At 36.6% G+C, this 23,406-nt stretch overlaps 2 protein-coding genes across 3 annotated transcripts; one reads left to right on the top strand and one right to left on the bottom strand.

The window, feature by feature from the left end:
• Nucleotides 1–345: 345 nt before the first annotated feature.
• Nucleotides 346–3,360, top strand: LOC143624950 (protein WVD2-like 6). Of its 2 annotated transcripts, XM_077095440.1 has the most exons (9): nucleotides 346–562; nucleotides 659–874; nucleotides 1,491–1,540; nucleotides 1,832–1,903; nucleotides 2,178–2,277; nucleotides 2,347–2,418; nucleotides 2,506–2,613; nucleotides 2,686–2,901; nucleotides 3,016–3,360. In XM_077095440.1, the coding sequence occupies exons 1-9, from the start codon at nucleotides 347–349 to the stop codon at nucleotides 3,052–3,054; spliced, it is 1,089 nt and encodes a 362-aa protein (XP_076951555.1). In that variant the 5' UTR covers nucleotide 346; the 3' UTR covers nucleotides 3,055–3,360. The 2 variants fall into 2 exon arrangements, with proteins under 2 accessions (XP_076951555.1, XP_076951554.1); XM_077095439.1 differs by having other exon boundaries at nucleotides 2,686–3,360.
• Nucleotides 3,361–6,515: 3,155 nt separating this feature from the next.
• On the bottom strand, nucleotides 6,516–9,420 carry LOC143624972 (EIN3-binding F-box protein 1-like). The gene is made up of 2 exons (XM_077095458.1): nucleotides 9,171–9,420; nucleotides 6,516–8,369 (listed from the first exon to the last, which is right to left on the bottom strand). Exons 1-2 carry the CDS (start codon nucleotides 9,193–9,195, stop codon nucleotides 6,544–6,546), a joined length of 1,851 nt encoding a protein of 616 aa, XP_076951573.1. The 5' UTR covers nucleotides 9,196–9,420; the 3' UTR covers nucleotides 6,516–6,543.
• Between the last annotated feature and the right edge of the window lie 13,986 nt (nucleotides 9,421–23,406).

Raw genomic sequence — 23,406 nt, 5'->3', positions numbered from 1 at the left:
TTGTTTGTTATATGTTTTTGTGATTGGGTATTTAAATCTGCACAAATTGGTATATGCCCACCAAGTGTTTGTTAAAATGCCTCACTGGAAAATCATATAAATTTGAAGGGCATTGCCATTAAATAGTCATACCTGCTAAAGAAAGTTATTGAATGGGCTGTTATTATTGTTATTGTTATCTGTTTTTGTGATTAGTTGTTATTATTGTTATTGTTATTATTATATGCCTACCAAGTGTTTGTATAAATGCCTCAGAGAAAGTTTAGTTAAATTTGATGGACATTGTCATTAATTGTTCATACCTGAAAAGAATATTATTATAAGAAAGGTTTTGAATTTTGTAGCAATGGCGGAAGTTGATGATACGGTTGTTGTTTCTGGGAACGAGACGGTTCATGAAGCTGCTCAAGAACAGGTTTCCAACTACAGTGAAGAAGATGACTCCATGGAAATAATAGCCAAGGTTCCTAATTATGATTGTGAAACTAAGGAAGGAAATGGGAATTTAAACGAGTCGGTTACTGAGCAAGTTGAAGAAAGCAAGGATCTTGATGCTTTTAAGGTACTATAAACGGTGGAAGCTGACTGTTTTTGTGCTAGAGATTGACCCTTTTGTTATGAATTTAAAGGGCTCATGTTGTTTTATTATTATTATTAGGAACTTCAAGTAAAAGATGTTGATGATTCGGCTGTTCAACCCAAGTGTGAAACGGATATGGGTAATAGTTTGGCGCATCAAAATGATACCAAAAAGAAAGTAGACGGTAATAATGCAAAGAAAACTACTTTGGTTAAAAGTGGTTTGGTTCCTGGTGAGAAGAAGAGTGTTGGTTCGAAACCTGCAATAGGTCAAGCTAAGGCCCATATTACTAAGGTACATTTGCTTATTTATACACTTTTGTTGTTATTTTGGAGACAGTAAAGCATTTCTTCTACATTTGGTTTTCGAATAACAAGTGCCCATAATCTCTCTCTCTCTCTCTCATATTCTTTATTTTAAAAAGTATTAAGGTTGAAATAATGAATGATTCATTTGTTATGCATGTTCCTGATTTCCCGTAATAGTTGGTGTTTTGCGTAGAGCCATCCCCTATAAAAATGGTTTGAGATTTTTGTAGTTTCGTGTTAATTCACATGCCATTTAGTCGATTTGTGCGTGAATATAGTTGGGAGGTTCAAGTGAGATCCAAAAAAAGGTTTAAAACCACAAAAAATGTGTGTGAATACGCATGTGCTTCTATCTGTTCGGATCGTTCACTAATCACTAGTGCACATGTGAACACATCAGATAACATTTGAATTAAAAGCTAATTTTGTCATTTTGTGGTTTTAACTTTTTTTTGTTCTCGTTTGAACCTCCACCAATAGTTGCACATAAATTAACACGTATTTTCAAGGGTTCAAAAAGTTATTTGTGGTTCAAATCTGAATATTTCGTTATGTATATGTAATAATAAATAATGTGGCATTTGGTTATTTGTTTACTTCAGCAGCCTGGAAAGTCAGATTCTCAAACGTCTACTGCAAATGCAGGTGTCAAGTACGTTTCTCTTTATCCATTTGAGCTTTATGTTTTATAAAAAATGCTGGTTTTTTCAATATGTGTTTAGAAAGTGATATTATGTGATTTTGAATAATCATGATCAGATAAACAGTTATAGTAAATCACTAAATCTTCGCAGACGCTTTTGCTGTTCAAAGTTGTAATAATCAGAGAATTAGTTCTTTAAATGCTTGACAAAGTCAGAATGAAAACATAATGTGAACAAAAATAGTATTCTTATGAAAAAGTGAAACATAGATTTGTTTAGTCGTTATGTTTTTAATTTAGGGAGAAGATTAAAGTGAAGCCAGTGAAAGCAGTTCATGGAACCACCACAGAAGGAAGAGCACATTCTCCTGAGTATCCTTTTTGTGTTAGCTCTTATTACGTTTACGTTGATACGTTTGACTTTTGAGGTCAAACCTAATATATCCGTGACTCCGCGTTTAACATTAATATAGGTTCAGTTGGAACATTATAATACTTGTGAGTTGATCTTGCTAGTTGCTACTAATATGTTCTGTAAACACTAAACTTATTCAAATCAAAGTCAAAATTAAGTTTACTGTGGTGACTTTCAAAGTCAAAGTAGAACATGATGACACTCAGATTTTCCTTAACTTTTTTTTATTAGAAGCTCCACAACAGGAGATGAAAAGTCACAAAGACATGGCACCCTGCCCGCCTATAGTTTTAGCTTTAGGTGCAACGAAAGAGCCGAAAAACGTAAAGAGGTTGGAAATTGACTTATTTTTTTTGTAACTATTTAGTCCAAAAACTTGAATTTATTTTGCTTTTGGCAGTTCTATTCGAAGCTCGAGGAGAAGATTCATGCAAAAGAAGAGGAAAAAAACACCCTGCAAGCAAAAACCAAGGTAAATTTAAGTTTTTTATACATGTTAAGGTCGTACACATCATTAATGATAGAATATAACAATACGTTGTATGTTTTTCTGTTATAGGAACAACAAGAAGCTGAGGTTAAACAGTTAAGAAAGAGCCTTATGTTCAAAGCGACACCTATGCCAAGTTTCTACCATGAAACACCTCCCAAAACCGAGTTAAAGAAGGTAACTTTGACCTTTAAAATGTCAACTACTTTCAGTTTCAAAACCGATACCAATTGATTCTTGTTTATGTAGATACCAACCACACGACCCAAATCTCCAAAACTTGGAAGAAAAAAGGATTCATCAACACCTGAGAAGGAAGCAAATGGCGGTGCCACTTTTCGACCTCGGTTAAGTTTGGATGCAAAGAAGTCGGCGCTAAACAACAAAGCAGTCACTAAGCCTCTTTCACCCGTTCCTGCAAGAAAACCCGCAAGGAAATCTCTTCCAAAACTACCCTCTGAAAAGGTCAAATTGCCTGCAGACTCTAAAGATGGTAAAGAAGCCCCTACCGGTGAAGTTACAATATCGTCAAATGAAACAAATGAGATTGAACCCGTTAAGGATTTGTCACATGTCCAGGGGGCAGATACACATGCGGTCGAGGAGAAAGCCAATTGAAATGATGAGAATGTTGGGGTGTCGGTATATAAACGATGGCATTGGTTGGAAACTGGAGACGGGATTGGAAGGGTTTCTTGTGTTGCAAGTTTAAAGGGTTTTGTCTAAATTGTTGTTTATAGTGAAGTCAAGTACTACTGCACTGAGGTAAGTGTTTTTGTCCTGCTTTTTTCAAGAATGGTGGTGTGACCATTTTGCCCTTGGATGTTTAGTTTTCTTTCTCATTTGGTTCCTGAACTTGAACTGTTATGCAACGTGGTTTAGTTTTACTAATTATCAAGAAAATTGTGGGAAGTCTGTTCAAACAGTGTTTGGTTGTCAACACTTGTGTCCCTTGAAATGAGATTGCTAAATTTGTCCTTCATTTGTATTATATTACACCCTTTGATGTTATTTTAAATATCATCTTTGTACAAACTGTCTAGGTTTTCTATTTAATGCTAAATACACACGCACTAAACATACTAACTACTATATCTAAGCCAATGCTGACCATGGGAGTAGAATCCCTCAACCCCTCGAGGAGGAACGTTTTATTACAGTTTTTTATACCACTAGGCTACAAGCTCTCGAAGTCGGTGGATAGATATTAAATTAAACAACTAACAAGATGCCTAGAGAAATTACGTGTTACAAAGCGGTGGAAAACATTTTTCACCAATGCGATCGATTAACTCCTCTTGTCTTTGATCCATAAGAAAGTGTTTACCTTTAATCTTTTGTCTCCAACGACTTTCTCGATGACAAGTTTGTTTTTTTTTTCTCGAATGGTAAATTTCATTAAAACGGGCCTGTCTAGCCAGGAGCTATATAGAGGTGCATAAAAAACCTGAACCGGACCCGAAAAAAATACCCGGAACCGGTTTTTGTTATACCCGGGTTTTTAATACCCGTACCCGACCCTACCCGTAGAGTACAGATAGGGTATGCATTTCAGTACCAAAACCCGTACCCGAAACCGAACCCGATTTATACCCGGTAATACCCCAAAACCGGAACCGGTTCCATACCCGGAATCGGGTTTTTCCAATACCCGAAACCGAGTTTTTCAAATACTCGCTCTATACCCGAAATTACCTGAAAAATACACTCGAAAATACCCCTTAAAAAAATCTAGGGGTGCAAATGAGCCGAGCTACTCAAGATCGGCTCGTTAAAAAGCTCGATCGAGCCGAGCTTAATCGAGCCCGAGCCCGAGCTCGAGCCTAAAAATAAGCTCGTTTAATAAACGAGCCCGAGCCCGAGCTTCACTTATCGAGCTCGAGCTGGCTCGCGAGCCTAAACAAGCCTGCCATTTATATAATTTGTTAAAATATATATTTAATAATTATTAATTAATATATATAATCTTATGAAAAAATAAATAAAAATAACTAAATAATATATATTATTTTATACATAAAGGCATAATAGAAAAAATATATAAAAATAATTATAATTATATAAAATATAGTTGATATATAGTAAACGAGCCGAGCCTGAAGCGAGCTCGATCTTGAAAATCTACTCACGAGCCGAGCTCGAGCTTTGAAAATAGAGCTCGAAACGAGCCAAGCTCAAGCTCTATGTAAGCTAAACGAGCCGAGCTCGAGCCTAGTCGAGCTCGGGCTGGTCTCGGCTCGTTTGCACCCATAAAAAAATCCAATTTATACCCGGAAAAAACCCAAAAATAGGGTTTTTCAATACTTGGAAATAAGGTATTCAAATACCCGGTTTTAGAATACTTCTATACCCGACCTGAACCCGATGCATAGGGTACGGTTTTTAGAAACAATACCCGGACCCAAACCCGACCCGGGTATTACCAATACCCGATTTTCCACTACCCGGTCATACCCGAACCCGGGTATTTTAAAAACCCGATTTGTGCACCTCTAGAGCTATAGACGCCAAAAGAAGAAACAAACGAAAAAGAAAAGTTACACCAAGCTTTCCGATTTAAAGATTTGAATTTAGACATGTTTATTCCAAAGAAAACCCAAAGATTTAACATCCTCTAACACCTTTCTAGATTAGACTTCTGTGTTGGAGAAAACCACATTTCTCGCCTTTCAAATCATCAACACGTTGTCAAGGTGATTCCATGAAGTACTTTATGTTTGTTGCCTTCTTTATTCCTTCAAAAAGGGGCTATTTTGTGTAGTACTAGAAGATCTCGCACCGAGAAGACGTATATATGGGGGACTTCACACCATGAACTGATGGATTGGCAAACATGAACGCCAAAGGACAAGTCGTGAATAAGCGTTCAACGTTTTCTGGGCTGTCCCCATAGTTACCACAGATTGTGGTATTGACAAGGACATTCTGATGAATGTGGCCAACCCGGGTGGGGATTCTATCCATCTCCGCCTTCCAAACCAAGATGCTCAATTTTTTGGGCACCCAACAACATTTCCAATCCATAACAAAAGAAACATCGTTACCGTAGACATTGAACAAAACTAACAAAACTTTCTTCATGGAAGCCACCAAAAATGCATCCGAAGAGTCCTTGGTCTACAATCGAGAAGATGGCTCGAAACAATCATGAAGAAACAGTTTTGCAAGACTCATTAACCCAAGAGTCTAACTCAGAACCAGATCCTCGTACCATCGCTCACTTTCCCAAATGATCATGTTTATGATCATGTTTGACAGGTTAAAACTGGAGCATGCCAATTGGTTCTCGAGATTGGCAATGGTGTTCCATATACCAGCAATACGTTTCGCATGTGGTAAGATGGGCCATGATCCCGACGAGTTATGAATATAAACAATTACCCTCCTCAGAGAGTATTGTGTTCAGTTTTGAAATGCCACCACCATTTTGTCAATAATGCAATATTCGTATCACTTGATACCAATATCATCGCATATGCTACCTTAAAAGAGCAGACAGAAACAGCGCAGGCTAACAAAAGACTGTATAAAACAAACACATTATTTCATTCATAACACATACCATACGTACATAACAAACTGTGACAGACATTGATTCCAGTTACATCATCAACAGGTTACAAACATGCGAAGCCTTGAAAAAAACCAACACTCAATTTGGCTATCATCACAGAAACAAGGCGTCGCTGTCCTCCATCGAAACTTGCTTCAAGGAACCAATATCTACCCAACCCAACCCAACACGACCCGATCCAACACAAAAACAAGACTAGGATGACATGGAACGAAACATGAAACCGAACCACACAGGTGAAACGACAAAACACGCCCACTAATAAAGCTTCACAAGAAGCTAAAACACAACTAGGACCATTGACAGAAGGTATCTCCAACAACCAAAAAGTTCAAAATTCTCGAGAAAATATGGCAAAAAAAATCTTGTAGCAGTTAAATTAATTACCAATTAACTGCAAAAAATAGAGAAATAAGCCAAAAACCCCGGAAAAACTAGAACCGACTTTCGAATTGCAGACACGCCCGTCTTCGACCCTGTAAAAAGTACCTTACCCACTAAAACATAACAACATACTTGACCCGAGACCCATTTTAGGAAAGGATATCACAGTTCCAGAGACGGTCAACAAGTTGACCAACTGAAGAATTACTGATCCCGTGACAGTTCTGGAGATTCAAACCGACAAGTGACCCGCCAATTTTCAACAGGAACATTAAGCACTTGTCTGATACTAACCGACAGCCCGACAGCGAAAGAACATTAAGATTCAACTGCACCGCACGGGCCAATACCGAAACACCAAAATCAGTGATTGCGCATTCGGAAACATCGAGTTCGTTGAGCAATAAGCAGTTGGATGCAATTGAAACCATGCTCGCATCGGTAACCGATCTGCACCCGTTAAGATTAAGCACCTTGAGGGTCCCACCGTGCAGTTTTGTCATTTCACAAACCGTGTTGTCAGTTATATTAATGCATCCACTGATGTTGACTTTGACTAGACCAGCTTCACAGGATTCAATGAGTGGAGTAAACCCGTTGTCGGTGATCCCGTGCAGCCCGGTTAACTCAACGTGTTGCAGCTCAGGGCAAAGCTGCCCGATCAACATCAAACTACCGTTTCCGAATCCTGGGCAGTTGTTAACGGACAATGTTTTCAGGGTGTTGCAGCGAGATGACGGGCTGTTAAAATTCAAATCTTTAAACCCGAGACAGTTTTTTAATGCAAGACTCTTTAATTTCGTGTCTTGGTTTACGAGCATAGAAAAGATTCCACATTGCGTGACACGGTGGCATTCTTCCAGAAGCACGTTCTCAAGCGAAACTGCTGACTTAGCAAACGAAAACAACCCGTTATCAGATAAGAAAGCGCATTTATGAATGGAAAACTGTTTCAGATTTGGGCAGCCTTTCCCGATCGCTTCGATCCCGACATCGGTCAGACCGAAACATGAGTTAACCGTTAACAATTTCAGCTTCTGCAACCCTTGACCGTGACCCATAACCCAAAACCCCTTCTCAGTTACCTTACAAAGACCGGTCAAAGATAAGTCGGTTATTGCAAGCCCGTAGTGCCCAATAACAGCAACCAACATGTCACTAATGTTTATTCCATGTAGCTTTAATTTTGTTAACGAGCGGCTTGTTGACGACAATAAACTTGCAACTCCTTGATCTCCAAGTAACGGGCAGTTTTTTAAAGAAACCGACTTCAAGTTACTGCACTTTTGACCGATCACTTGAAGGCCTTCATCACCGATGTTTGGGCAGAGTTCTATCGAAAGTTCGGTCAGGTTCGGGCAGTTATTTGCAATGGCGATTAAAGATTTGTTGGAGATTCCCGACATTTTACAAAGATCAAGTTTTTCCAAATTATGACACTCGTTAGCGATTTCAACAAGCCCATCATCAGAAACAGATGACAGATTCCATAATGAAAGACACGTTAAAGATGGGCACCCACGAGCAACCGCTTTAAGCCCAAAGTTTGTGACACCACGGGCCGAATTGTTTCCACGTATCGAAAGTTTCCCGAGCCCGCCACGGCTAGCGGCTCCAACCGCAATTGCTGCGAGTCTGATATCTGTAGCTTTCTTTCCTTCCAGAGATCTTGAAAGATGCCCGGGATCTTGAACGGTTGACTTCTGGTTTGAAGTTTGACTGATTTCATCTTTGTGGATTGTGCTTAAAAGCATGAGCCAACGCTTTGAAACCGAAGCGCATGAGCTTCGTTCTTGGTTTCCATCAACACGTCTGAAGATCTCGAACAAGCATTCGTCTGGAAGTACTTCAATGGTGGTTTTCTGCTTAGTATAAACCTCTTCATTGAATACAAATGGTGCACTGATTCTGGATCGTTTGCAAGGTAAGGCGTACACCTCGGTATGGTGTCCAAGAGACGAGAAAAGACCCTCCCCTGTAAATTAATCGCATAAAAAAGTTAAGAATACGTAAATTTAGAATTATAATAAAAACACAATTACAAATCCCTCAAGATTTAAGCAATTCCATTAATGCATCATGCTTAACCAAGTTAATGATCATATCATAATTCATTTCCTTATTTAATAATCTGTTCATCCGATTCTCATGTGTTGCAAAAAATTATGATGTTTTCAAAAGCAACCACCAAAAGTCTAACCAATTATGAAATCATATCTTAAACTAAGGGTGCAAACTAGCTGAGCCGAGCCCGAGCTTGTCTAGGCTCGAGCTCCAGCTTGGCTCGTTTCAAGCTCTATTTCTAAAGCTCGAGCTTGGCCGGTGAGTAGTTTTTCAAGCTCGAGCTGGGCTCGGGCCCAACTCGTTTATTATCTATTAATTATTTTACTTATATGTATAATTACTTTCTGTATACATTTTAATTATGACTTTTTTATTTATAAAATAATGCATATTATTTAATTATTTTTATCCCAATTTTGTATGTAATAATAAGGATTACTAAAAGCACATACACTAAAAATATTAAATAAAGCTAGATAAATAATAGGCTCGTCTAAACTCGCGAGCAGCTCCATTCTAGCTTATAACAAGCCGATCTCGAGTAACTCACGAGCAGTTTAGCTCGATTACATAAAGATCTAGATCACCAAGAGAAACTAACATCCAAAAATCACAAATTGCATAATTACAATAAAAGAAACGACTAAAATCGAAAAATTAAACATACCCACAACAAAATTAGGAAAATTGAAGACACAGTATAGATCCTTACCACTGTAACTGGCGAGCTTCTGCATGATGATGATGATGATGATGGTGAAAATCGAAACAAAAACCCAGCAAAAAGAAGCCGAAAAAACCCTCGATTGAGAGCAAAAACGATCACTAGCAGCGACAATAATAAGATAATTAATTGATGGGTTTGTGATGAATGCATGTGGATTGCTGAAAAATCATGAGAAATTGAAAACCCTAATAATAATAATTTAGGGCAAAAAGGGGGAGAAATTGGGGGAGAGTTGAACAAGAGTGCATATGTTATTGTCGGGTGTGGGCCGATGGGTTTATATAGCATTAAAGAAACTTCTATGAAAGAACCAAATAATATTATTATTACATCTATATCTATATTTGAATGATTAATCATAAACTTACATGAATATTATTATTATATATATATTTAAAACCAAAACTTTCTCCTCTCACTAAATACACTATTTATCAAACTATCAAATTTAGATCACTCATTTATTATGTCATCAATTGCAACAAAAAAAAAAAAAAAGGATAATCAAAAGGAAATGAATGCAAAGTTTTTCTAATTAAGAGCTTATTGCAAACCAACTTGAAGGCGAGCTTGCCAAAATTTGCAGTGGCATTTTTAAAGTTACAAATATGCATCTCCTAACCAAACATCATAATGCCCCGAATCATCACCTTCGCCCCCTTATTTGTTGTTTGTTTGTCACAAGATATTACTCAGGGTTTGTATTTTGACTACTTTTGTTTTTGATTAATGACTAACAAATGTCTGCGCGATGAAAAGCGCGTGCATATAAACTTGTTATTTAATTAAAATGTGTTTAATATTTCACTGAGTTTTGAAAACAAAATATAAGTACATAGTAGTAACCTTCACCTGATGGTTGATACAATTACAGGAAAATGAGATGATTTATTGGCTGGTTGGTTGTTGCTGCTTGTTTGTTAAAGTGGATAGCAGGTAAAAGAAGGTTCGGAAACTTGGTTGTTGTTGTGGAAGACATGGAGGAATTAGTAGCCGATAAACATAAATGGATATTTATTTATGGTGTATTAAATATTTAACTAGTTTCAACCAACGAGTTTTGAAAATAGAACAAAAAGAGAATTAATTTAATTGTTTTGAATCAATTTAGTTGTCATATATCATATTTGAAATGATGCATGTACGTAAGTATACGATTTTCAGGATATTTATTTTAGGGAAAAGTTAAAATACAAATGAAGAGAAAAATGAGACGTGTGAGAATAATTTATAGTAAAAAAAAATCTCAAAAAAATAAAAAAATACTATAACTTAAAAAATAAATAAATAACGAAAAAAATTAAAAAAAATTAAAATGTTTCCCCGTCATTCCCGTTCCAAAAAGAACGACGAAAAGACACAATGACGAAAATAAACAAAAAACATGATAATAAATAAAAAAGACACAATAAATCACAAAATATAACACAATGTTTTCATCGTATTTCTCGTTCTAAAAAAATGGACACAGTTAAAAAAAGAAACAATCAATGACGAAAATAAACACAAAACACAATGATAAAAAAAGACAATGATTTTTTTTTCAACATTGTGTCTTTTTTTTAGAACGAGAAATACGATGAAAACATTTTGTTTTTTTATTAAATTTTGAATTATGATTTATTTTTATTATTATTTTTTTTTTCTACAAATCATTCTAACTTTCTCTTTTTGTCCCCCTCATGTAGAATAACCTCACTATTTAATATGTGTATTTGATATTGAACTAATTTTAAATCAAAAACTTTTGAAAACAAGATAAGCACTCGTATATCCTGAATTAATGATAATCATATGTAACAGAACAAAAAGAGAATCAGTTTAACTGATTTGACTTGGTTTAATTATTTATATCGCATTTGAAATAACGGATATACGTATATATATGGCTTTCGAGATATAAATTTATTAGTATTTAATATTAAACTAACTTTAAATAACGAATTTTGAAAACAAAATAAATACTAGTATCACTGAATGTATCATAATGATATGTAACAGATTAAAAAGAGAATTAGTTTAACATGCAGTGAGAATGGGGAGAAGTGTGCCACGTGGCGTCTATTCAGTAAGAAGATGGAATGTATTTTAAGCAAGGCCGGTTTCGAGAATTGAAAATAATGTTTAGGCTGAAGACGAAAATATTTTGGGCCTTATGTAAAAAGAATATTTTGTTCGGTTTAAACAATTTAACTGCTAAATTGGCTTCATTGGTTATGATTTGGGTTGTGTAAAAAACTAATGTATAAAAATAGACTTAAGCTTGTCTCAAATGAGACCAGAACCCACAACCTTTTGGTTGGGAGTCATAGCTCTTTGCCACTCGACCAAGTTAGTTACTATGTAATTGAGTTTAAACATTGAATATACATATCCCATATATATATATATATATATATATATATATATATATATATATATATATTGGGCCTAGGCTGTCGACCACTCAGCCCTATGCCATGGCCGACCCTAATTTTAGGGTGTAGTTGTGGGGGGAGAGCTTGAGGGAAAAACTGCCACAATGTTATATGAATAAAAAAAATAATAAAATCAGATAGGCCCCATAATTTTGATCGAGAAATATTTCTCTCCATTCACCAATCTCCCCTTCTTCTCGCTGGGGGGAGGGGGCGGTGCGCATACCACTTCTCCCTCTCATTCTCGGCCACTACATGTGGTCTTAGTAGGTTAGCTCTAAGATCGGTTGAAGACTGTTAGATTCAGTCATTTTAATAATAAAAAATCCATCTTTTTTTGTGTCACACCCCGACTTTAGGGCCTAGTCGTGTGACCAATAGTTGATACTTGTTTTGTAAATATATCATAGTTACGGGTTTTTAGCGGAAGACTTTATTTAAAATAAATTATTTATTTATTTTGAAAAAACCTTCTCGGTCATTAAATATCCGAGTGCTTGCGAATAAAATATTAATTTATTTCGAACACTTTTCGGATAATTAATATCCAAGTATTTGATTTATAAAGTTTTGATAACCTATTCATATTGTTTTAATAATTAAAACTGAGCCATCTCCATATAGCGAACTTTTATCTTCATGAGTGATTCTAATCCTTCCTACTTGTATTATACTTGTTTTTCATGAAATGTTTGGAAAAATACGTCAGCTATATGCTGGTGAACACTTTGGCACAAAATAATCTTGATACTTAATTATCCCCTCGAGACGTCGTAGGCCTCAGCCCAACGTGGCATAGGAAATAATCAAGTTCTGAAAGACTGAATTACTATTATAAACATCCAGCTCAACTCGAAACCACTCAGCGAACACCGCAGCATTCGAGGACTTAGCAAATACCCATATACACAAGATAATCCCCTCTCGAACAATACTTAGGTCCGGCCCAACGTGGCGGAGGCATTAGCAAGTGTGGTGCAGTGTGCCCACCGTCTACCCACATATGTAAGGATCCAGACGAACGTATACGATAGCCTGAGTGCCAGCGATCACCTTTCTTTATAAAGTTTTAGGGATACATAATCACATGTAACATTTGTAAGACTCGATTTATAAAGTTGTAAAGAGTTTGGACGTACTCATATTTTTTCTTTAATCAGTGTGTCTCACTGATTTATGCTTCTTGTTACCTCGGACCTATAGTACGAGAATAACCTTTTATAAATACTATATCAACGATCTAGCTTCAGACCTTTAGTCTGTTCGCATAACCTTTACTTTGATATTCATTTCTTTATAATACATAAGGACCTTTAGTCCTTTCTTTGTTCATCATTTATACACTGCGTTTCTTCTTCATGAGGAAACGCATATACTAGGCTTCTTCTTTCATAAGAAATATTTATAAAATCTTTATATAAAATAAACAATGATTCCATCTATAACCTCGTCTTATGAAATCTATATTTCACTTATTATATGATCAAGGTATGAGCTATATCCCATACTAGGGTCTAAGCCATGTATAATTCAATAATCGAGTAGAACCCCTACCTTGTATGCTTGTTTATATGAAATGCTTAAACTTGACGTGGGCAACACTTCTACTTATCGTCAGGAATCAAAAGAATAAATAAACAGAGGTTCTGCTACTTGCACGTACTTCGAGACAACGAATACCTTGGAACGTCGGGATCGTGGCACGTATTCCGAGGTTATAAGTGTGATCGGATTGTGGTTAGACGAATGAGATTTCATCCTATGGCCACCTATTTATAGGCAGAAAAAGTGTTCCTGCGTGCAGCGTGAAGAACCATCATCTTGTTCGTTAGCGTAGCGTGAACGGCTAATAAACCGCCTCAGGTTTCTTTTGTCCTTCGCGTAGCGTGAAGCATCCCTTTGCGTCGCGTGAAGTAGACTTATAGGTTTGATGAGTTGACAACTAGGCTTGCCATGTGTCATGGTGACACGTGTCCTATGACGTGTTGCCACGTGTCATTCAAAGACACTGTTACTTCATTGTTACTTCGCGTAGCGCGAAGTAATTGTATCCAATTCCTTCGCGTTGCGCGAAGGAATAAAAATTCAGATTTTTCATTTTTAGTCCTTGGACTTTGGTAGCTCGTCACGTCTTGATCTAACTTCCATCGTTCAAAAATACTAGGGCGTCTCTCAAGCGGTGATGCAAGCGTGCGCCATCAAAACCCCATATTATCCCCATTGCTCGAGCCCGTGCCCGAGCTTGTGTCCGTGCGCGTCGGGTGCTTCGCACCCTCCGCTAGAACCACTGGGTGCATCTTGGCATATAAGAATATTAATATGGAAATTCTCTTACTTATAAAGAGCTTTCAAATTTTATAATTTTCCAATGTAGGAGGAAATTCTTTTTCCTATTTACACCCATATGAAATATTTCCACTTTCTTCTTTCTATCCATATGGGATGAACTTTCTTATTTTCTTAACATGAAAATGCTTTTATTTTTCTTATCTTATTTTTCCATCTCTTATCTTGGAGAATATTATTGATCTCTCATCTTTCAAAGTTGGAATCTTTGACCCAATATAATTATGGCATTTTCCTGGATATTACATTTTGTTATATTAATCTTGTTTTTTTATATATATTATTCAGTTATTTTGAGATGAATACGCAATTTTAGGATGAATACGTGGTGTGTGTATTTCAATAAACATAACTAAACTTTTATCAACAATCATTTTAGTTCAGTTGGTTGCGTGTGCGGTACTTGGTATGGCTAGACCCGAGTTCAAAATCCATGGTGCACGATTTTGTTATTATTTTTGTTTGGAGGGTAATCTTTTAACAGAACGAGGGTCCAAATTACATTTATTAAAAAGCCACAGGGTTGCAAATTGTAAGGGTATTAGTGTCTTTTCACAAAAAAAATTAACATTGTGACTTGAATGTGGACAAAAAAGTACCACTAGAGGGACCATAACTGCGAAAATCCACCACGGGGTTGCATCATGTGTTTTAGGCTTCACCACAGGAACCAAAACTACAATTAAATCAAAATAAAAAATAAAAAAGATTCTCCTTGCTCAAGTGACCTTGATACCGTGCCTGAGTCCACCCCTTATACTTGATGCCTTACTTTTTTAGAACGAAGACTTTCTTGTGTGTTAGGCTATCACACTCTCCAATTTCGAGAGCCTCGCTGCACAACTCTGGCCAAACTATACTGCCTTAACAGGGCTCATGCTAGTTTCGGAGTTTGGCTTGGTTGTTCCCCCAGGAAACCATATCGCCGGCTGTCACTTGACAGTCGTTGTGCATCATAAGAGCATAACTATCTGACGTAATACATTATGGGACTAAAAACCGAGTGGGCTCGGGATTCGAATTGACAACCTCGCAAGGCTTAGCTTAAATCTTTCATTGTCAATAACCCAAAGTGCCACAAGTGGGGATCGAATTTGAGTCTCCATTAGTAAGCTCAAGCCTCCTACCACGAAACCACAAGTGTGGAATACTTGACGCCTTAATTTAGAAAAAAGCCCTATCGGATTATTAATGTCTTAATCATGTTGCTAATTTATTAATTAAATTCCAACCTGAATACAAAGATGGCCAACTTGCCTAAGTTGTGTAGATCCTGTCTAACCAATCCATAAAATAATAAAATTAATGAACACCAGGTTGGTTAATCAACCTTAATTGATAATTAACAAACTCTAAAAGGATGGCCAACTTGCATACTTTCAGTTAATAGGTTAGAGCATTATGATAAAACCACGTTGTCACCTATGTTATGGTAATTATGCTAGTGACGGACTCAAAAAATTTTCTCAGATCAAAAATTTTCTCAATTGCTTATTGCTATATATTTAGGTCGGAATTTTTGCTAATAATACTAAATTTTTTTTATAAAGAACGGCTAACCCTCATACCACAAGCGTTGTCCGCCTCCACCACTGATTATGCTAATCTCCTATATAAAAATGGTAATTTATTAATTAATTTTGTATAAAGTTTACACTATATATAAAATTAATAAAGATCTAGCTAGTTCTAAACAACTGTGTGCTCTATTTAATTACAAATTAAGCTATGATTGTGGATGCATGGTTCATTGGATCTATCATCTCCATATCATCTACATGTATTATAAATCTACAATTTGCAATTCTCAAAGTGGATTAATATATTCAACATGTTAAGAAGCCATTTATAATATAATATCTTTGTCTTTCAAAGAAGAAAAAGAAAATCACTTCTTTCCATGAAATTGGTTTTGTATTTTTTGATTAGCTATTTTCTACCCATCAAACCCTTTTACTAACGTTTTGTTTTAGGTGGATTAATTAAATGACCGGATTTTTGTTGATGTTAATCGTAAATTTGTAACTTTTTTTCTAAAGGCAATTTTTTTAACAGTTAAAATTTCAACTTTACTTTGCATATACAAATATTAGAATTCATGACCTGGCGTTTGTAATATATGATATCGTTTATTTTTTAAGGTTAGTTAAAACAAGTTATCAGAAACTTTTTTAATAAATACGTTTGAATCTAAACTTTATTCACCGAGTTTAATCAGCCTCATTAGTCTAATATTTATCTAAGTACAAAATTATCTATACAAAAAATATGAGTTATGTTATAATAATAGAAAGTATGGTTTTTATAGGAAGGATAAGAAGTAATCTAGTCCATTGATTTTGAAGATGGATGATTGGGATTAGTTTAGGGAGAAATCAAGTGTGAAATAAGGGGAATGACATAAAAGGAATAACCAGTGTTTTGAAACCCGGACCGGACAGGCCGGTCGGACCGGGACCCGCTAAGCATACCGGGCCGGGTTGCACTATTTGATCCGTTTTCTAATAGCCCGGCCGGTTTTTGCGGTTAGCGGCCGGACCGGACCCGGTGGCCCGCCGGGTGAACCGGTAAACACAGTTTTTTTTTAATCAAAATCCATGTGAAATCCAGCCAAACTATTCGATATCTTAATCGTTGCCTACCTTCGGTCAGACCCTCTGGCCGGCCATGACTCTGTTATGATAATCGCATGCATCGCATGCATATTTTTAGGATTGACCCTCGAAAATGCGATGGTTAAGAGTAGGTATACAAAATAAGCGATGGTTTTAAAACATGAATGGTTAAGAGCAACTGGCAAACTGTGGTGGCTAGCGTGAAAATTATGCGGCTGCTGTTGTGTAACTGTAAAGAAGCAATAACAATAGTGGTAGGGTTATAGCATATGTTAATAAGCATTTCATTTAGTCAAGTTGGGTGGGCTTTTGTTGGCCCAAATAATATGAAGAATTGAAGAGCATTGTCTAGAACATGAGTAAAAAAGAAAAGTAAAACTCTAATATTACTCTTACTATTAAATAGAATATTTAATTATATATATTAATTATTTATGACGTCATCCGGGTCAAATACCGGTCCGTCCTCCCGGGTCGACGTCCGGGCCGGGTCGGTCCGACCTTTGACCCGGTAAGGAGTCCGGGTCGACGTCCGGGCCGGGTCTGAAAACATTGGGAATAACACATTTGTTGACTTTCTCTCTCTACATGGAAGGCACATGTCAAATTCCCTCATTATTTTAAAACGTCCATAACTTTTTTTTACAGTATTTTTATTGAAAAACAAATTCACCATAATAACGAATGTTTTTTTTATCTTTTATATGAGTACCATATTGTTATATAAAAATTAAAAAAAAATAGTGGGTTTTTTTTACAAATTATGTTTTACCAAAATTGCGTTTTACAAAATTGTGTTATACAATTGTATTTTTCATTGTGTTTTTTTCCATTTTGTTTTCAACATTGTGTCATACAATTGTGTTTTTTTTATAGTGTTTTCTCCATTGTGTTTTTTTTCATAGTGTTTTCCATTGTGTTTTTTTCGGCGGCCGTTTTTCGGTGACCTTTTGACTGTTTTTCGGCAACTTGTCGATGAATTTTTCAGCGACTTTTCGGTGACTTTTTTTGGCGATTTTTCAGGCGAAATTTCTCGGGGATTGTTTTCCAGTGATCCGACGACTTTTTCGGTGAAATTTTCTGGCGAAATTTTCAAAAAACTTCCCGGCGAGGCGGTAGGCTGTGGGTGGCGGTGGGCTATAGAGTGGTGGTGGTTGTAGGAGATAAGTGAAGATGTAAGTGGGTTTTATTTAAGTGGGTTTTTGAGATTAATGTAAGTGGGTTTTGAGATTAAAGTAAGTAAGTTTTAATATTAAAGTAGTAAACTAAAATACCCTCATTCCTAGCCTTTTTAGGAAAATCAAACTTCTTATTTGAATCTAACCCCAATAAATATAATATATAATTACTTAATAAGGGTCATGTTATTCTACAAAGTGTGAACACGTTATAGAGCCTGAGATCTAGTCGCAATAAGATACGTCAATTCATAAACGATGAATGATAATTTATTGATATGTTAAAGGAATCAATATATTAGGCCTGGAGAGAATCCGGCATGGTAACTTTACATTATGGGATAAATATGTCACAGATCTCTAAGCACATTCACTAGGGAAGGCCTATTTATATGCAGTCCTACTCATTCTTTAACAGCACTAATGAATGAGGCTTCCAATAGCGAATGACCTCTATTCGCTAAACACCCTTAGCGAATGGACAATACTTTAATGAATAAGCTTTCATTCTTACACTGTAGTAACGCATGAGCTCTTACTTTAACTAATGAGCTTAGTCTATAACGAATGGACCTCATTTGCTGAACATGCTTAGCGAATGAGCCATTTTTCATTAAAGATAAAGACTAAACTATCCCTAGCCTATTCGAATAGATGCGGACAACAAATCATGCACTAACAGACTCACAATTTTCCTTTGCTATTGAATAATTTATCTTTGAATACTTTAGCTTTGAATACGTTAACGTCAAATACGTTAACGACGAATACTTTTATGACGAATAATTTAACTCCGAATGCATTAACGACGAATACGTTAACGTCGAATACTTTAAAGTTGAATACTTTAACTGCAAATCATCAGCCGCAATACTATAACTCCCCCTTGACTGATGATTCTAAGGTTTGTGCAGATAGACAAAAATATAAGTCTTGTAAGCAAACCAACAACTCGTAACTTCTCGTATCAGATCTCCCCATCAAGTAAGCAATTCTAGGTGATCATCCCGATCATCTAACTGGCATATGATAAGGTTCAATCTTTAAACCATCAACAACAAGTCATCAGCTATTCGTCAGCATCAGTAAAGCAAAAATATCTTTGCATTTGACTTCGTCACACATTTACATGAATAACCCTATTATTCTCAATCTTTCACTTTGGTTTTCCCTCTCTTGATAACGTTCCTCCCAAAATATCAACTTTCTAAGCTCTTCTACATCCCATTCACTTGTATGCACTATTGTTTTGGGCATATGATCCAACCTCCATTAGTCAATCCTGAATGATTAGATTCTTCAATCTAATGACAAGACTCGTATATTCCTCAACAAGATCAGTCCATTCAATAATTGTCCCATTCAACATAACTAATCCGCTGAATACTCATAGCCAACATTGTCAAGATCAAAGTCCTTCAGAAAGAAGTAAACGGACAGACACTCGTATCCCACATATTCAGGTTTTAATCTCGAACGAATAAATCAGTAATCGAAGAATAATTACAGTATTGACCTCAATCAAACGTAGCTTCAAAGCATGTATACCACCCGACTTGCAGTAATTTTTCAAGAAACCCTTGCAAACATAGAAAGAGTCCAGCCAAATAAATTCCTGGAAATTTTTATCTCCCCATTTTCTTGACAAATTCAGCAAAGTCTTGAACAAATCTTCAACTATTTCATACAAAATCCTCTTTAAATTAATCAGGTTCTCCCCCTCAGCCAGTAGATACGCGTGAAAAGTCGTCAAGAAAATATATCGCCAATATTTTCAAGAAGAATATCCCGCATATTCGGAATATCCCAGAAAAATTTCGATTAAGAAAATTTCCCGAAAATACTATTTTTTTTATCCTCATAGGTTAAACTGGTCTTCATTCATTATCCTTGAACGAATGAGTCATACGAATAACGAATGACTTATTCGTTAATAAAAAATAGTATCCCAGAAAAATTTCGATTAAGAAAATTTTCCGAAAATACTATTTTTTTTATCCTCATACGTTAAACTGGTCTTCATTCATTATCCTTGAACGAATGAGTCATACGAATAACAAATGACTTATTCATTAATAAAAAATAGTATCCCAGAAAAATTTCGATTAAGAAAATTTTCTGAAAATACTATTTTTTTTATCCTCATACGTTAAACTGGTCTTCATTCATTATCCTTGAACGAATGAGTCATACGTTAAACTGGGGTTGAGCGAAAAGTCATGCGGAGCGAAATTCCATGCGAAGTGAAATTCTTCCATGTGAAATTCTTCCATGCGAAACTTCATGAAATTCATTTTCTGATGCATTTTTGTTAAAGGACTGTTAATAAAAAGAATTCGCATCGCACAGCCATGCGAAGCGAATGGTCCATGCGAAGCGAAGGGTTTCCATGCGAAATCCTTTCATGCGAATTGTTGTAAAACGAAACCCGATTCATTTTTCTGATGCATTTTTGATAAAGCCCTATTAGCGAAAATAAAATTTTTTCAAGCTGACCTGGCAGCTCAACCCCAGCCAGGGGCTCTGCCCCTTGGACCTGCTAGGGGTTGCTGCCCCTAGAGCCCGCTACCAGGGGCGCTGCCCCCGGATCCCCGTTAGTTGAGAGTTTCATTAACTTAGATGTAGGAAGTAGTAGTAATGGATAATTGACACGCATAATGTATTATACAGTTAGCCGTGCACAACTAAGGAAGGGCATTACCCGTTAAAGGCGAGAGAAACCGACTCCAGGTGAGTTCTAGCCCTCTTTAACTGTTATGTTTTTGAGGCTGTGTGCATACTCCTATATGGTAGATAATACACTTACTTGATTGGTAAGTGTATGATACGTGTATGATTGTGTAATGAATGTATTGTTACATAATGATCGTATGAACGAGTATGTATATATATTTATAACTAGAAGATATGTAAAGTATGCACGTATGATAAAGGTATGGTTATTCGAGACAAAAGGGACCAGACCCTTATAATATCTGAGATGTTAGGGACCAGGCCCTCATAATATCTGAGATGATAGGGACCAAACCCTCATAATATCTATGATGTTAGGGACCAGACCCTTATAATATCTGTGATGTTAGGGACCAGACTCTTATAATATCTGTGATGTTTAAGGTAGAATAGCTTATGGTATACCATAGGGTTTTATGAAAGAAAGTATGTAAGAACGTATGCATATATGTAAAGTATGTAGGAAAGAAGTGATAGTAAATAAGGTATGAATATGTATCTCCGGACACGTATGAGTATGGTATGAATGTAATGTATGTTAATTGATTAACTAGAATTCACTCAGCGTAGCTGACTTTTAATATGCACGCAGGCAAATAGGTTGAGGCAGCTGGCTTGAGGAGGGACACATGGCATGAGCTAAAGAGACTGGCATCCATGTAGAAGTGTCGTGACTATTTTATGTTAATATTTATGAAAAGACAACTTGTATGTTAAGACATGATTTGAAGTTTTGCAATGTAATGCATGAAGTTTTAATTATTCCGTGAAAGTTTTTATTAACTCTGATTTTAGAACTATATTTATGAGTAAATCCAACACCAAAGTAGGGTTACCGGGAACGAGGCCCTAGAAGTTGGTATCAGAGCATAAGTTCGAGAGAAATAAGCATCCCACATGCTTAGACTCGAACAGAGAATGGGACTTAAGGAAGAAAAGAAAGAAGATGCCAGCCCAAGAATGCCATGTGTCTCCCAAGAAAGCTTAGAAAGTAATCATATTGTGTAAGTTGATCATGATCTTGTGTATAGTAAAGAATGAGTAGGAAAGCTATCTTAATAGCTAGATATAGAATTGCTTGTTTATGTGTGAAGATGTGAAACGTGTGATCAACCAACTATTATACGTAGAAACTAGCACAAGTAGACTCACAAAGGGAAGTGTGTAGGACACGGGGAGTACTGTGATCAGTTAATCACAACTGGCCATTGTTATTACCTGTTAGCCTTACTATTCCTAGACTAAACAATTCCTGAAGTGATGACGTTTGTGTTTTCCTATAGAATACGAATGGCTGGTGTTGGGTCGGATTTCTTAATAAGGAAGACTGGAATCTTCTCAACCTCCTCAGAAACGGCTAAGTATGGAATACGAGCAAGCCTAGACGATCGAGCATGGTTTTTACTACTTCGAGCAAGGTTCTGAATCTTAAATGGTTGATTCTTCTAAGTGTTGAAGACTTCGAGCAAGCTACACTTCAACGAACAAGGGTATTCTTCTATCGAGCATGGATTGCCAATCGAGCAAACAGCTTGATCATACAAGTTCCAGCCAAGTGTTACGAGCACAGGATGATCGAGCACATGGGGACGAGCATGGATGCAATAAGAGGATGTCACGTGAATCAAAGCAAAGACTTCGAGCACAGTTCAGTTACCGAGCAAGATTTACATCCGAGCATGATAAAGATTGCTGAATAAGAAAAGCTGAAGACATCAAGAAGAATGAGCTTGCTCGATGGACTTATTCGAGAAAAGTTTGAACAAGTCAAGAGGAATGAAGCTTATTCGAAGAGAATATGTATTCTCCGAAAGAGAATATATTCCAAGTAAAGTATGCTCGAGGACACTCTCCGAGCACACCTTGTATAGGAAGCTTGCTCGAGCAAGTTATATACCTTGCTCGAGGTCTGAAACACTTGTATTAGATTTATCTTTCATTATGTAATGTCTAGGACGTATACATGAAATGTTAGGGTCTATATATAGACATCCTAGGGTATGACTAGGAGACGGTTTTTGGCACGCATACTGACAATCTTTGCAGACGAACATCAAAAGACGCCGTCACACAAAACCCTAGACATTCCATTCACTGTATCACTGACGTATCATTTAATATAGTGAATCTTTGTCGTTGAAATAGTCTTTACCGATTATCATTTATTGTTTTGTGTTTGATAATTCTCCACAAGCTTTCATTCTCAATCATTGAATATCCTGATTCCGCCGGGATACTCAATCGGTGTTTGAGTAATTAAGTCGGTGTGTTGTTGTCAAACCTTTGCTAAGGTTGCACCCGATAGACGGTCCTGACAGCTGGTACTAAGAAGACTACTGGACAAGGAAGTCGCACGAGTCGACGTGGTAGACCACCTGTTACCCAAGTACTCCCCGAGGAACCAATCCACGAGTCTGAGGAAGAGAGAGACATGACGTATCACGAGCAACTGTCTGCTCTGATACCAGTTGTAAATACGCTATTGAGCCCGAGATCTAGTCACAATAAGATAAGTCAAATTATAAACGATGAATGATACTTTATTGATACGTTATAGGGATCAATACATTAGGCCTGGAGAGAATACCGCATGGTAACTTTACATTATGGGATAAATATGGCAGAAATCTCTATGCACATTCACTGGGGAAGGCCTATTCATAGCCAGTCATCCTCATTCGTTAACATCACTAACGAATGAGGCTTCCAATAGCGAATGACCTCCATTCGCTAAGCACCCTTAGCGAATGGACAATACTTTAACGAATGAGATTTTATTCGTTACACTGTAGTAACGAACGAGCTCTTACTTCAACTAATGAGCAATTTTGCATTAAAGATAAAGACTAAACTGCCCTATCCTATTCGAGCAGCCGCGAACAACAAATCATGCACTAACACAAAGGAGGACAAAAATGAGAAGTATGAGAAA

Source organism: Bidens hawaiensis, unplaced genomic scaffold (assembly GCF_021521415.1).
Source record: "Bidens hawaiensis isolate Kalapana, Puna unplaced genomic scaffold, B.hawaiensis_p1.1 tig00004003_1, whole genome shotgun sequence".
NCBI lineage: Eukaryota > Viridiplantae > Streptophyta > Magnoliopsida > Asterales > Asteraceae > Bidens > Bidens hawaiensis.
This window is presented reverse-complemented; position numbering and strand designations above follow the sequence as displayed.

Coding starts and splice junctions, on each gene's coding strand:
- LOC143624950 (XM_077095439.1), top strand. CDS start 347: ATGGCGGAAGTTGATGATACGGTTGTTGTTTCTGGGAACGAGACGGTT. Junction 563..658: donor AGGATCTTGATGCTTTTAAG/GTACTATAAACG, acceptor TATTATTATTAG/GAACTTCAAGTAAAAGATGT. Junction 2,419..2,505: donor CCCTGCAAGCAAAAACCAAG/GTAAATTTAAGT, acceptor TTTCTGTTATAG/GAACAACAAGAAGCTGAGGT.
- LOC143624972 (XM_077095458.1), bottom strand. CDS start 9,195: ATGCAGAAGCTCGCCAGTTACAGTG. Junction 8,370..9,170: donor GAAGCTCGCCAGTTACAGTG/GTAAGGATCTAT, acceptor ATTAATTTACAG/GGGAGGGTCTTTTCTCGTCT.